Source organism: Drosophila nasuta, chromosome 2R (genome assembly GCF_023558535.2).
Source record: "Drosophila nasuta strain 15112-1781.00 chromosome 2R, ASM2355853v1, whole genome shotgun sequence".
NCBI classification, from domain to species: domain Eukaryota; kingdom Metazoa; phylum Arthropoda; class Insecta; order Diptera; family Drosophilidae; genus Drosophila; species Drosophila nasuta.
In genome coordinates, this window is record NC_083456.1 from 33,589,202 (window position 1) to 33,603,222 (window position 14,021).

Here is a 14,021-nt window from a genome sequence, read left to right on the forward strand (position 1 = left end):
TTAAAATTGCGAAATTCTTGTATTCTAGTTTTAATTTAAACAATTTTTTTTTTTAACCAAACTATTTTTTTTGCGTAGCGAATTCTCCCATCACTAACGCAATATATAAAGAATATACTAACTGCGGAAGTATAAGATTTTGGTAGTTTTTTTTTGAAAACTAGTATATTGTGAAATTCAAGTTGCGGTCACGCTGCTGGTGAAATAAATATGCAACAGATGATTTCATTACAATTGTAACAGTTAGTAAGGACGGACTAAGTAAATATCGTTAGAATTGCTTCCGTACAAAATGGCATTGCCGTCGACAAAAGCAACAACAGCGACGACAACACACGCAGTTGTGCAGGCTATTGAGACCTATATTCAGAACCAGAATCTGCTAGGAGAGATCGCTGAACTGGACGAGTTGCTGAATGATGTGATTGATTTACACAAGGATAACGAATTGGCGCTTAAACGTGTCGTGCAATGCATCTACAATTTGCTGCAGACCAACAATAAGTACAACGTTAAATTCGGCGCTAAAGTCTTTCACAAACTCATTGCAATTGTTGTTGCCAACAACAAGAGTTTCGGCCGTCAGCTGGTGGCCAACGTGTTAATTTGTGTACAGATTTATGCTCGTAAATTCCCCCGAATTGATGGCAAATTCCTGCTGCAACAGCTCTGGGCTTTGAGTTTGAGTAACGAGCGCCAGCCAAATGCCCCCCAAATCCTGGTGTATTTGTTTGACGACTTTGTTCGCCAGCTGGGTGTAGAGTGTGTTTGCTGCTCCAATGAACTCCAGCTGGTTATCAAAGGTTTACTGCAGTCCGAGGGTCGTGAGTTTCGCAAGGCAGCCTACTTTCTAATGAGGAAACTGAATAATTCCAACAGCGATGTAAAAGCACTTGATGCTCTGATTTGTACAGAGCAACAGTGGTCCTCATATGTGACCATAATGGAGAGCTTGGAGGAGCAACAGTCGCATTTAATGCTGCCAACACTTGCTACTTTGATGCCGCGCATCACATACCGATCCAAGAGTAATCTAGATAACGAATGGATCACCTGGGTGCGCATTTTGTATGCGAGACTGCTGCAGGACAATAACATATTGGTGCTTCGCTGGACTGTTGAATACTTCTTAACCCATTTTGGTGTGTCTCAATTGTGTCAGGTCAATTTGCTGCCCGAGTTTCTAGCAGCAACAAACAGAACACAGCTCTACAATGTGGAATGTTACATTGTGCCTACCTTCAAGATCAATAATTTTGTGCCCCAAGAAGAGATGGATGTATTTTTGCGAGCCCTTGCCACAGTTCCTTGGCACTCAGTTCCTCTGCTCTTTTGGCTAAACCACATAACACCTCAAAGTGGCACAATTTCTAAAAAAATTCTGTTCAAGCTAAGCTCACGGGTACGCACTTTAAGAAATACAAAGTTAAGAAGAATCGCCAATAATCGTGTATTTGAAATCTTCGAGGTGAGTTTATCTCTCGGACTGTGAACAACATTTTCTAACATTTTTACTCCCTTCAATAGGAAACTATCAACAGCTTGACTTTGCGTGATTATTTGGTGTTCATCGAGACTATTTTTAATGTCAATGATGGATATTACCGTGATCATGAACGCTTGATAATAAAGCTACAAAATTGCGAGAGTATTGACGAAGATATATTATTAAGTAAACGTTCCTACGAAATAATTGTAGATGATTCCCATATCAACCTCTTAGTACCTGAGCTCATTCGACACCTTGACAGACTTCCAAAGAAACTCCATGGATGGTGGCGTTTGTTTCCATTATTTCATTTAAATCACTTGGATCCAAGTGTACAGAAGATGTGCTGGAACTTTTATAGAACTCAATACGATGTAAAGTCTGACATATTACAAAAAGGCAGCGACCTCGAAAAGGTGCAAGAACATTTAATTTGCCAACTCGACTGTCAAACGAAAGAGGAAAAATCGTTTGTAAAGGAGAAGTGTGTGGATTGGTTTGTCGAGGCAAATCTGCAATGCTGGAGTCAAATTCAAGAGTTACATTTGAAGCCTCTTGAACTTCTAGAACGTGGAACGAGAGCAACATTTGTGTGGTTAGCACAACTGTTGAATGACACTGACACACCAGTCGAAGATAATGAGAATATATTTAATGCTTTATTAAATATGCTGCAGAAATATAAAAACTCTGAATACGCGTAAGTTAAATTAGTTTTCAATTTAAGTTGACTATTAATTACTCCAATATTCACAGAGTGAAAGCACTATTAAATTATGCATCTAAACATATGAATAATGTTGATATTCAGAAACTGGCTGAAAAGATTCTTAACTATCGATGCCAACACACAACCAAGGCACTTTTAGCAAATGTAAAAACATTAGGAGTTTCCTCGGTTGTGAAAGGAATTCTTCTTGGTGACATCAGTACTGGAGACGCACGGTAAGTAAACTGTTATTTTTTTTGTAGAGTAACCACTGATTTGAATTGACGAACTTTAATTGCAGAATTGAGGCAGCTTATACCGACAGCATCGTGCAGAATCCTTTTGATGAAATAGTTATACGAGATCAATACATTTGGTTTGGTATGCAACAGCCGGATGAAGAAGTAAATGCAATAAGTGATCAACTGCTACTCGTCAATAAACAGTTGACAGAAAAAAAGCCCCGATATTTTGAGAATTGTAGAGAGCACAGACTAAAGATGAGGATCGCAAGAGCATTGTTACTGATGCAGGACCATATTAATTGGTCACAAGAGTTGTGGAATACATTATTGGCTCCCTGTGATCAGCTAAATATAAGCTACATGTATGAGTGCCTCGTGGCCAGGCTTTTGCCGAGCCTTCAATACTTATTGGAACAAATACAGCAAATAGAACAACTGAAGCCAACTCAGCAAGTTTCGATAATTTCCGTAATTCACCTATATTGCTTGCACAACTGGAAAAACCTTCAAACGGACGACTTGGAAAAAATCTCCAGTTTCCTGTTGCCTCATACGATGGGAGCTCATTTTCAAACACGTCTCCTGGCTCAGTTAGTTTTACATAAGATTGCCGTAAAATGTAAAACTTCAGGGTAAGATAATGAATTAAACTTTCGTATATCTATACAGTTGACTATTGCATTTTTAGCATACATGTGCCCAATATCGAAGTTTTGAGGTCAGGCATAGCAATGACATTGGGATCGAAATTAACTAAGTTTGAGCAGGAAACTCGCATTATCTTATCCGACGTCATGTTGCACCCTGCTACTTCCGCAGATCTTATCTTATATATGACAAATGCGCCATTTGATGAGTACGATAAAACAATCAACATCCCAGATAATATTAAAATAAACATCGATGCCTATCGAAAGACGGTAATAACTAGAAAGAATCCACTAACCGTAGCACATCAATTGCCAATGGAAATGACCAATTTAAATGTACAGAGAAAGGCGAATCCTGTTAATGATATATTTAACACGAATGAAAATATTACAAAAGAAGCGACGCCAGCAGAACAAAATCTTATTGTGGTAGCCTCCCTAATAGATAAATTACCCAATCTAGGAGGATTGGCTCGCACCAGTGAGGTGTTGGGAGTGACAACATTGGTAGTAGGTTCAAAGTCTATTGTTGACAAAACCGATTTTACAAATTTAAGGTAAGGATAAGTTCAAAACTATGTAAAATAAAGCTAATATTGCGATAATCTTTCACTACAGCATGACTGCCGAGAAGAGCCTAAATATATTGGAAGTAAAGCCCGATAATCTTTCTGAATTCCTCATTAATAAACAGTCTATGGGATACAAAATTGTTGGTGCAGAGCAAACAGCTCATAGCGTTAGTTTTGTTGATTTTAAATTTCCAGAGAAATGCATTTTATTGTTGGGGTAAAACTATTTTTAAAATTGTTTCCGCTCAAGTGCCTTAATAATTGGACTTTTTATTCTTGCAGTCATGAAAAACATGGAATTTCTGTGGATTTGATTGCCCTCTTGGATTTTGCTGTCGAAATCCCGCAATTTGGTGTGGTGCGGTCTCTAAATGTTCACGTGACTGGTTCTTTGTTTATTTGGGAATATTGCAAGCAGCATTTAAATAAATAAATGCTGAGTAAATGATTTTTTTTAGTTTCATTGAAGCCTTTTATAAATAAATGTATATATTTATATACTATCCTCATTATTTTAGAATTTTGGTGAGATGCCGTTATTTAATCATTACATACAATACTTGTTATTAATGGAATTTGAAAAATGCATAGCTTTTTTGAATCTACGGGATCGCTTGGCGCCACTCATTGTGTCTATCATCGATAACCGATACAGCTGCACGAAACGCATTGAAATCGATATGTCGATGCTCACGCTTATCGGTTAACCATGTATCGATGCTATTTGTGAATAAATAATAACATAAATAGCGCAGACACACGAGCAAAACATGAGTTTTTCTGAAAATTCATCTGATTCCGACTGGTAAGCCTTTCTCTTTTGGAGAATGCAACTTGATTATAAAGTATGGTGCCCTACAAATAGGAAAGAGACGAAAATAAAAGTGAAACTCAACAGTAGCACTGGAAGTGGAAAGCAGAAATACAGCCAAAAGTTCTGTGAGAAGTGGCTGAGCCTCTTCGATCCGTGGTTAAAGCGTTCAGCTGATGATCCCAACAAGCCCTTCTGCCGAGCCTGTCAGTGTCGACTGGATTGCAATCGTTGCCACTTAGTGAGACATGAACGCACCACAAAACATAAGCGTAATCTTGAGTCACTAATAACAAAAGGCGAAGGGGCTGTGCGAAAGGAGTTGAGTGTTCGCCAGGAGCGTAGCAAATATTACCACCAACGAAAGCGAGCGCTGAAACAGGCTCTGAAGCAGGAGCAGGTGGAGCAGACAGATAATAATAATCCATTGGAGGATCTGGCGTCAGTTTTAGTAAATACCGAAGGAGTCATAGAAGAAAGGTGCGCATCTGATTTCCATTGAATTCTTTTTTTATTCATATTTATCAACTATTTTGTAGCTTACAAAATTTTGAAGTTATTGAGACAAGGCCCCAAGAAACGCCACCGACTCCTTTACTGACCACAACGCAGCCAGTATCAAACAACCATAGAACACCAATCAAAACGAGTCCCCGGATGACTGACTCAACATCTAATCGTAAGGAAGGTCTCAAGCTACTAATGCAAATTCAACAAGATAAGAACGAGTTAATGGAATCCTTTCGTGAGTTAATAGGAGTTCAACTACCACATGCGCCCCCTCGAGAAAAGAATCATGTAGACCTGTTCTTTGAAAGTGTTAGCTCAAGTGTCAAAGCTCTTTCGCCGAAACTTGTAGCTGAGGCCAAGATGCGTGTATCGCAGCTGATTTGCGAACTGGAGCTACGAGCTCTGAAGGATAATAATAGTACAAAAAGCGATTCGACAGATGTTGAAATGTCAATGGTAAACAATACTTGTTTAACAGATCAACAAGTTAGTACCAAACAGCATGGTATTCCTCATCATCCTCAATTTGGAGGTCTGACGAGGTCGTAAACCCATAAATAATATTACGTCATTAGGATAATTAGGACTAATTTTTGTATAGATATTTTAAATAAATTTGTAAATTAACTATAAGTACAACTATTGATGTATCGATGGTTTTTAAATCATGCTTTTGTGCAGCTAGATATGTAAAAAGTTACAACTTAACTAATATTGTGTTCTTTAAATAAATTTGTATGAGTTCAAATTTATCAATTAAGTTTTTTTTAAATGTTTTCTTTCTTTAGTATTTTTTCGTGTGACCGCAAAAAGCAAAATACATGTAAAGAAATCCGATAACTATTAATCGATTATGTTAATTAACAGTTGCTGCGTTCCAATTCTATTGAGTGCTGTTACAGTTATAATAATTTGACATAACTGTTGAATTTAAATTTATGTTTTTTTTTTCATTTGTCTTAAACATTACAAAATTCGTAAAACTGCGTAGGTTACATGCTTATTTATAAATGAATTGTTAACTTACCCCAAAGAACTTGCACAAATATATTACCACAATTGTATTTGTTGAACGAACGGTTAATTTGCAAAGTTTTTGAGAATGTAATAAATGAAGCGCGCGCTTTCACGAAATTGCAAAGCGAATTGCATTTGTATTATGTATATTCATATATTAATATTTTGCACATATCACTCACTGAACTTAAGTTGATTTTATTTATTATTTGATAATAACTACAGCACATGTTTACAGCAACAAGTAATTTTTGAAGAAAAGCCGGTAATGAACCTCTTTTAGCAAAAATGGCGGACACACTGTTAGTTGCAGAGTTTGAATAGAATAAATGTTAATAGCATTAGTGTAAATAACATAGTGTTACTATGTTAATAACATGCTGCTGCATTTTGGACGCCAAAATCATATGTTTTCTTGAAATGCAAATAACCAAAACAAATTAAAAGAAAAGAAACAGTTTTGTCGTTTTTAAGATATTTAGGTGTCTTACAAGTTCTTTGGGAAAGCGGTAAGTTTGTCTAGATTTAATAAGCCAAGAAAATGCAAATTATTCAAACAGTAACTTTAACTATTTGCAGACGTCCGAACAATTCTTGAAAAAGAAGAATAAGTACATTAAACATGTCCCTAATACGTCACGGTATGAAGACCAAATCAGCATCCAATCGTGAAGAGCTACTGGCGAGCATCAAACGAGATCGCACTATATTAAACGCATATTTTCAAGAGCTTGCAACCAGGAACTCTCAGGCGGCCCTGCAGAAGGAGAAATTAACGAATATTGGGACTACAAAAGTGGCTGCAGTTCGACATCGCGACAGCTACGATTTGTTTTTTGAAAGTGCTTGCATCAGCATCAAGAGCTTGCCACCTAAGCTAGGTGCAGAAGCCAAGAGCCGAATATCACAGATTATTACTGAATTTGAGATTCGAGCTATTTCTGAACAGGAAGCGCAGCAAGAAAAAGAAAAGGAAAAACAACAGATCGCGAAAACCGTAAGAGTGTCGAACGAACCATTGGTAGACCCTTCATCTGGCATTGTCTACGAATTTCAAGCATATAGTTAGTCGAAAGAGCTGTCTATGAAATCTCTGTCGTTATCTACTTGGTCTCGACAAAACATTAGTTATGTTTCAACCCATTTCGTTCAACAAAATTTTCGATAAAATTCTAAAAAGACTATAAAAATTTTTTTGTATTTGTTTTAATTTCTTTTGATTTTAAAATTAATGTACCGTTGAAATGTCGAGGAAACCAAAGGTTTGCATTATCGGCGCAGAGGGTTGGTAAGTAGGGCTGATTAATATAATTATTTTGTTCTATAGCTGAATTAATTATTTATTCGTTATTTCAGGGGCTCTGCTATTTCAACGGCCGTTTGTAAGAATGCTGCTAATGGCGAGTTTGACAAGAACGTTCACATTTATGTGTATGATGAGCTTGTGAGGAGCAATTACCTTTCGGAGGTCATTAACGAGCGGCATGAAAATATTAAGTATCTGCCAGGAATTAAGTTGGAGCTTAACCTGGTAAATTCAAATTGGGCATTTTGAATTTTCAAATTTCACCAATTAACTTATCTTTGTTTTAAGATTGCTGTCAACGATCTTATCGAAGCTGCCAAGGAGGCCGATGTATTGATATTTGCCACGTCTCATTCGTTTATAAAACCTTACTGCAATATATTAGCCGGAAAGGTGAAAACGAGTGCATATGCCGTATCCTTGATAAAGGGTCTAGATCATATAAGGGATGGGGAAATCGATCTTTATTCACATGTCATATCCAAGCAATTGAACATTCCATGCTATTCAATGATGAGTGCCAATAGCGCCATGGAGATGGCTCAGGGCAAATTGACTGAAATAACTATTGGGTGTAACAATGCCAATCATGCTCATCAATTGTCCAATCTGTTCCAGACGGACAACTGCAAAGTGTGCAGTGTCGATGATGTTGATGGAGTGGAACTTTGTAATACACTTAAGGACTTGGTGGCGCTCAGTGCCGGTTTTATAGATGGCTTGCGATTGGGAGAGAATGCTCGGGTCACCTGCCTTCATTTGGCATTGAAGGAAATGATGCGATTCATTAAGACTTTTAATCCAAATACCAAGCTATCCACGTTCTTTGAAAGTTGCGGATTAGCGAATTCTGTAGCTTCTTCCTATGGTTGGTACCTGAATTTATTTATAGAAAATATTCTAACAATGTCTCCGCAGCGGACAAAAATGTTACTTTTGCAAAATGCTTTGTTACCTCACGCAAAACTGTGCAAGAAATTGAAGCTAATCTTTTAAATGGTCGCAAGTTGCTTGGTCCCATAATTGCTGGCGAGATTTATGCGTATTTGGAAAAGGCCAAATTGCAAGATAAGTAAGGAATTTCTCGTAGAATTTGAGGCATTCAGCACTGATATAATTTTCCCATTTGAAGGTATCCTTTGTTCACAGTCCTTCACAGAATATGTCAAAACGAGCTACCACCCGATGCTATTGTTGATACCCTGCGTTGGCACCCTGACTTAAGGTAGTTACCTCTTTCACAGCTGTTTAAATTCGATTAGTTATTGGTTGTCTATTTATTAGCAATAACTCAATTACTCAACTGCAAAAAGATGAATACAAACTGCCAATTTCGTTTGCTGACAGTGTTCTTGAGAATTTCGTGGATGTAGCTCCTGAATTAAGGCCTTGGTCAGATAAGGCCAAGTCAGTTGACAGTTCGATTGATTCCAATATTCAAGAAGAGAAAGTTCAGCAAATATTCAATGTTGAAAATAGCAAAATGGAAAACTCTGGTATGGAAGCAACCACAGCTTTAGATGCTGCCAAACCAAACAAGTCCGATGTGGAGTTTTCTTTCGAGATCGCATCATCTGAAGACAAGCCAGAAATCTATCTTACGCTTAGGGAAGGAACAGGAAACCCTTCAATTGAAGTCCCAGAACAAAACGGAAATCCTTGGCTATATCAGCAAAATCAGGACTTGGATATTGGTCTAGATAACGCTATTGGCATTTCCCAGAATCTCAACAACGACACTAGTGCCGAATATTTATCAATTAAACGACAACCAGCAGAAATCGCATATTCGAATGAATCAAAATCGAGTGAAGGAAAACCTGTGGTTGGTGTGAGCAACTTCATCAAACAACACATTAACCCTTTAAATGAAAAATATAAAGCATTGAAAGTAAGGGCCAAGGTCAATGATTCCATCAAAGCTTCTAAACTCAAAAAGAAACTTTCTAAATCCAATTTGAGTAAGAAGGAGAAGTCAACAGAAAAGATACAAGCCAAAGAGAATGATTCAAAATCAAAATCAAACGAAATGGAAAATCTTAAATCTCATTACAAGTCTCCAGTACAAAAACAAAAACAACAAGGCGCATTGGCAGAACAGCAGAAGATGCAGGTGCTGTATGACGAAGATCCTACATTTACTAAACGTTCTGCTGACGAGCCTAGTGTATCGAAGCTTTTCGATATAATGCGAATGAATGCAAGTCGATCCTATGAGGAAGAGCTGATCGGACATTCTCTGAATGCAAACGTGCAATCGAAAAGCAAAAAGAATAAGTTTACCAAAAGGAATAAAGTAATGGACAAAGCAAGTAATACAATGCCTATAATTAAGGAAGGTGGATATAGGGTTGATTATAAGCGAGTACTACGGTCAAACAAAAAACCTTCTCCTATAAAGGAACTCAAAAGCAACCAAAGCAAAGACAATGAGACCAAGATAGCTTCTATCGTTCACAAAGTAAATAGGGTTCCTTTGCAATACTCAAACACAGACAATTCCTATCGTTCGATCAAATCAGATCTTGAATCTCAGAGTTGTAGCGAGGCTAAGTACCAACCAACTGATAATGATCAGTTAAATCGGCAAAAGGAGGATAATACTGTGTTTAAAACGCTCGCAATGGCACCAATGTCTTCTAAAGGTAACGACAGCATATGTCCAGAAATGCTTTACTTTGATGGGCAGAAAAATATGAAGGGCTTTGAAGAAGATCCTAAATTAAAGTATGAAGGAAAACGCACCGAAAAAATTCACGACGCTTTCAAAGATCCCAATAAGTTAATTAGAGCACAAGAGTTTTTGGACGAACAGTCGCACTTGATCAGGAACCTTTTATTGGAAGTAGCTGCTTCAGATAGCTTTAACAATGACTTAACCAAATATCTGCAGAGTGAAAACGAGTTTCTTGACAACAAGACTAAAAACGAGTCTAAATTTGCGGATCAAAAAAATTCCCCATTAGAGGAACAAAAACCAGACCAGGCACAGAAATTTACCAGTGAGCCAAAAATTAATGAATACCAACTGACACACGGGGAACCCAAGTCGGAAATTTCTATAGAAAAGCCGCAATCTAATAAACAATTACCAGTATTTGATCGAATGCCAACGCGGGAACTTTTAGACTACATCAAGAAGGAAGAAGAGAATAAAATGAAATATATAAATAATGTCTATGAAGATGTTCGAGATTCTACAGATGAGGAAATACTGAATAATAATAAGGTACTTTTAGAAAAGCAGTTTCCTGATAAAAGCGATAATAAATCTTTGATTCAGGATAAATATGAGATGATTCTAGAAAAACATTTGCCGAATAGGGATTACAAATCTTTGTTAGCAGATAAAAGGGATACTCTTCTGGACAAATCTGTATCCAAGGCATATGACACTGGTCTAAATGAATTTTACAATAGCAGCGTTGATGAAAGTGTCGAGGGAAATTCGAAGAACTTTGATGACCATCGTTCGTCAGCCTTGATTAAAAAGAATCAAATTCGTGGCCTTGAGGATCCCAATTTGCGTTTTTACCATGGCAAAAACGATGGAGAACCGGGACCAGAGTGGAATTGGTTGCTCGAGAATGAGGACTCAAAGAAAAAATCGAAGAATTCTGTTAAAAATACGGATAATAGAAGTCTAGATCTAGACGATGATCTTCTTGTGGACTCAAAGAAACAACCGAAAAATTCTCTTAAAAAAACAGGGAATAGAAATCTGGAACTAGACGAGGATCTTGCTCAACATAATTACCAAAATCAATTCAGCAACGAGGATAAACAAACAAGTCGGAAATCTATGAATCCAACGAATAATAACAATTTCAGTCAAGACCTGAATTTTCCACAACGAAGTCAAGAGAATAGTGATTTAAACATAGAGGAGGATCAAGCTTTAGATAAGGCTCAGCTCATTATCGACGAAGACGCGCAAAAACCCACTGAGACGGATGGAAGCAGTCCAGTTAAATTCGAGGGCAAACCCAATGAAATATTTATGGATGATGCAAATCCTATTTCAAAGTCGTTGAGTGAAGAGTCATCCCAAGATACGAAAACCAGCGACCCGATTAAATCCAAGCACACCGATAATGAAGATGCTGAAGTAATTCTGAAAGACATGTCAGCTGAAGAGACTCTCCAAACGGATCGAACTGTATCCGGATTGAATGATAAAGAATACGAGGTAATGGCACATGCTGTAAATGAGTTTAAGAAGATTCTCGACGATGTTGAAGTGAAATTCAATAGTCCGGATGCTTTAGAAAAAAATATGAAGCAGCCAATCGACGAAAGGCTTGCTGAATCGTTACATCAAGATGAGGAGAATCCGGAATTTAATACAGAGATGAAAACTTTAATGACGAAGGGGCAAACGAAGGAACGTCAAGTGGACTATAGCGGCAATGATCCCTATTTTGAGAATATCAATACTCTGCCTAAACGGTCGACTCCGTCTCACTCAAAGGATGAGCAGGGGGAGAAAATGCGAAAGAAGATTGTGATTCGACCATCATTTCATCCGCCGATTAATCCCCGTGTTCGCATACCGCATCCCCCCTTCGATGTGCGAGATCATGAGTACCACACAGTCAATTATCGCCCACCACCAAATCTAATGCGTAGTGCCACGCTGCCACTCCGCAAAATTCCCGTGGTTTATCGAACCAAGCAGACGGCCGCAAGCAATGTGGTGAAATTACCGCGTCCAGCGATGCGACTGCCAACGTCGGTTATGCGCTCCTCTGTTCTGGCCGTTGAGCTGGGCATCTTTGCGGCTTTCTTCTCTCGCTATCGAGGCGGTTGCAAGTAGCATTTGATAAGATTTGTATTTACTTCTGCTCCGTCTTGTATTTACTTCTACCCCTAACTGGCCGCCAATAAAATCATTACAAACATAAATAAACGACATAATTTGCTATGACCAGAGGTACTCCTCCAACGGTCGCCGTAGAAATACTTGTCGCCGCTCTAGAGACTGCAGAGGTCGAAAATTATTCAAAAGTGGCCGCCCATAACGATTGCGCAGCTGCCAAAACTTGGGCAACTCAAGGTGTGAAATGGGTAGCACCTCGGCAAAGACGTGCCACAGCACAGCCGGGGAGCAGGGCGGCGTTGTAAGGGATCCCTTGTATGCATAAAAGTTGCCCCTATCCAAGCCACCCAGTAGGGAGCCCAGCGTGAGGAACGCTGCCGGCGTATAGCTGCTGTTGAATTCGCCCACATGGAGTAGGGAGCCCAAGATCTCGGTGAAACCAGGCTGATAATATATATAATTGGTCTGCAATAATTGAACAATTTTATCATAGATCGATGACAGGAGTAGCCAAACAATCTTACCCTTACAACTTTGAAGAGCACAGCAAGCACAGCGAGGCCATCAGTTTGATTTCTCGCCTCCTCGTCACTTTGGTATTTTGTATTCCGATGCACTATATGCATTTCCAGATCATAGCGACGACCATTAAGCAGGTGCTCTGATCCCTTCTGCTGCGCTGACCCCCAATGGAAGTGGACGGCCATCGCCTCATAGAAATCTTCCAAGAGTCCACCTGTTATGTAAGGGCGTTCACCATACACCGTCGTGGGTACACTAAACTCAACTAAACATATACATAACATATATAAAAATATCAATTAAAATTAGGTTCCTAACGCTGGCTCTCTGTGTACATGCCTGTGTGTCCATTGTTTCTCACGTTGAGCAACTCATCGAAAGGCTCGTCGTAGAGACCAAAGTGCAACGGAGGCAGGCCTATAGGTATTACCTTCTGTGCATTGAGGGGCACTGGGGATTGATCCACGCCGCCACATTGTGGATATAAGTATTGCCATTGCATAGGCGCCTCATAGCTAAAGCGTCGATCCTCAGGGGGCATTTCTGCAGGGGAAAATAATTTAGAGTTTGCCAATCTCAATCTCAATTCAAAAACAAAACAAAATTCGCAAAGTGTTTTGACTCAATTCCCAAACAATTGTAGGCAGCGCGCACCTAAGTGAACTATAATTGTCCAATGTGGACAATTGGCCATCTTCTGTTATATAAGCCCACTTGGAGCAAAAACAAACAATCAACAATTGCTCTGACATATTTTTATAGTTTTTCGTAGAGCATTTGTGCATGCAATTTTAATTATTGTTATTATTTACATGCGGCTGCGCTCTTTTGTTTACTATCCATTATCCATTAGATGATGCGTGTGCATAAACCCGACTTACCGCTGAGTTTGACAGTTTTATGGGCGCTGAGTGTGACATTCGAGAGTACAGATTAGAGATGCCTCATAAATTTCCCCAAAATCGAGCCTACTTGCCATGGCACGATGGTTTTAGATAGTTGTACACAGCTGAGAGCACCACTCAATTTACGTCATAAGTACATCTAATATGTACATCTAATATCTGTGAATTGACTTCTTAAGATAGTTGGATATCGAGAAGACGACGCGAAAGACAATCGTAGATTGATTTGGATTGGACACACTTCATTGATTCGTAGATACAGACATCAATAATAAGTAATACCCACCCGTTGCAAACGGCAATAGAAATAGCAAACGCTTATAGAAGTCTCCAATTGCCGGAAAATGCATTCTTCGCCAGCCACAATTCTCTTCACAATTAATAATTCACAATTCGTAGTCGTAGTCTTAGTCGTAGTCGTAGTTTTTGACAATCCACGCACTAGTGGCAAAGAGGCTCACACAAG

At 38.7% G+C, this 14,021-nt stretch overlaps 5 protein-coding genes across 5 annotated transcripts; 4 read left to right on the top strand and 1 right to left on the bottom strand.

Annotated features, from left to right (window-relative positions):
- Nucleotides 1-25: 25 nt before the first annotated feature.
- Nucleotides 26-4,113, top strand: LOC132784715 (uncharacterized). Its single transcript, XM_060790521.1, has 7 exons — nucleotides 26-1,468; nucleotides 1,528-2,189; nucleotides 2,246-2,434; nucleotides 2,500-3,075; nucleotides 3,132-3,650; nucleotides 3,712-3,882; nucleotides 3,948-4,113. Exons 1-7 carry the CDS (start codon nucleotides 293-295, stop codon nucleotides 4,096-4,098), a joined length of 3,444 nt encoding a protein of 1,147 aa, XP_060646504.1. The 5' UTR covers nucleotides 26-292; the 3' UTR covers nucleotides 4,099-4,113.
- A 219-nt stretch (nucleotides 4,114-4,332) lies between these two features.
- On the top strand, nucleotides 4,333-5,638 carry LOC132784732 (protein suppressor of variegation 3-7). Its single transcript, XM_060790556.1, has 3 exons — nucleotides 4,333-4,470; nucleotides 4,531-4,956; nucleotides 5,016-5,638. Exons 1-3 carry the CDS (start codon nucleotides 4,436-4,438, stop codon nucleotides 5,533-5,535), a joined length of 981 nt encoding a protein of 326 aa, XP_060646539.1. The 5' UTR covers nucleotides 4,333-4,435; the 3' UTR covers nucleotides 5,536-5,638.
- A 732-nt stretch (nucleotides 5,639-6,370) lies between these two features.
- Nucleotides 6,371-7,089, top strand: LOC132784878 (protein suppressor of variegation 3-7). Its single transcript, XM_060790769.1, has 2 exons — nucleotides 6,371-6,512; nucleotides 6,583-7,089. Exon 2 carries the CDS (start codon nucleotides 6,626-6,628, stop codon nucleotides 7,070-7,072), a length of 447 nt encoding a protein of 148 aa, XP_060646752.1. The 5' UTR covers nucleotides 6,371-6,512; nucleotides 6,583-6,625; the 3' UTR covers nucleotides 7,073-7,089.
- A 32-nt stretch (nucleotides 7,090-7,121) lies between these two features.
- LOC132784877 (uncharacterized) lies at nucleotides 7,122-12,218 on the top strand. Its single transcript, XM_060790768.1, has 6 exons — nucleotides 7,122-7,291; nucleotides 7,360-7,534; nucleotides 7,598-8,177; nucleotides 8,228-8,381; nucleotides 8,442-8,534; nucleotides 8,594-12,218. The coding sequence occupies exons 1-6, from the start codon at nucleotides 7,248-7,250 to the stop codon at nucleotides 12,123-12,125; spliced, it is 4,578 nt and encodes a 1,525-aa protein (XP_060646751.1). The 5' UTR covers nucleotides 7,122-7,247; the 3' UTR covers nucleotides 12,126-12,218.
- Nucleotides 12,219-12,230: 12 nt separating this feature from the next.
- LOC132784879 (carbonic anhydrase 15) lies at nucleotides 12,231-13,905 on the bottom strand. The gene is made up of 4 exons (XM_060790770.1): nucleotides 13,842-13,905; nucleotides 12,990-13,193; nucleotides 12,653-12,915; nucleotides 12,231-12,593 (listed from the first exon to the last, which is right to left on the bottom strand). Exons 1-4 carry the CDS (start codon nucleotides 13,903-13,905, stop codon nucleotides 12,231-12,233), a joined length of 894 nt encoding a protein of 297 aa, XP_060646753.1.
- Between the last annotated feature and the right edge of the window lie 116 nt (nucleotides 13,906-14,021).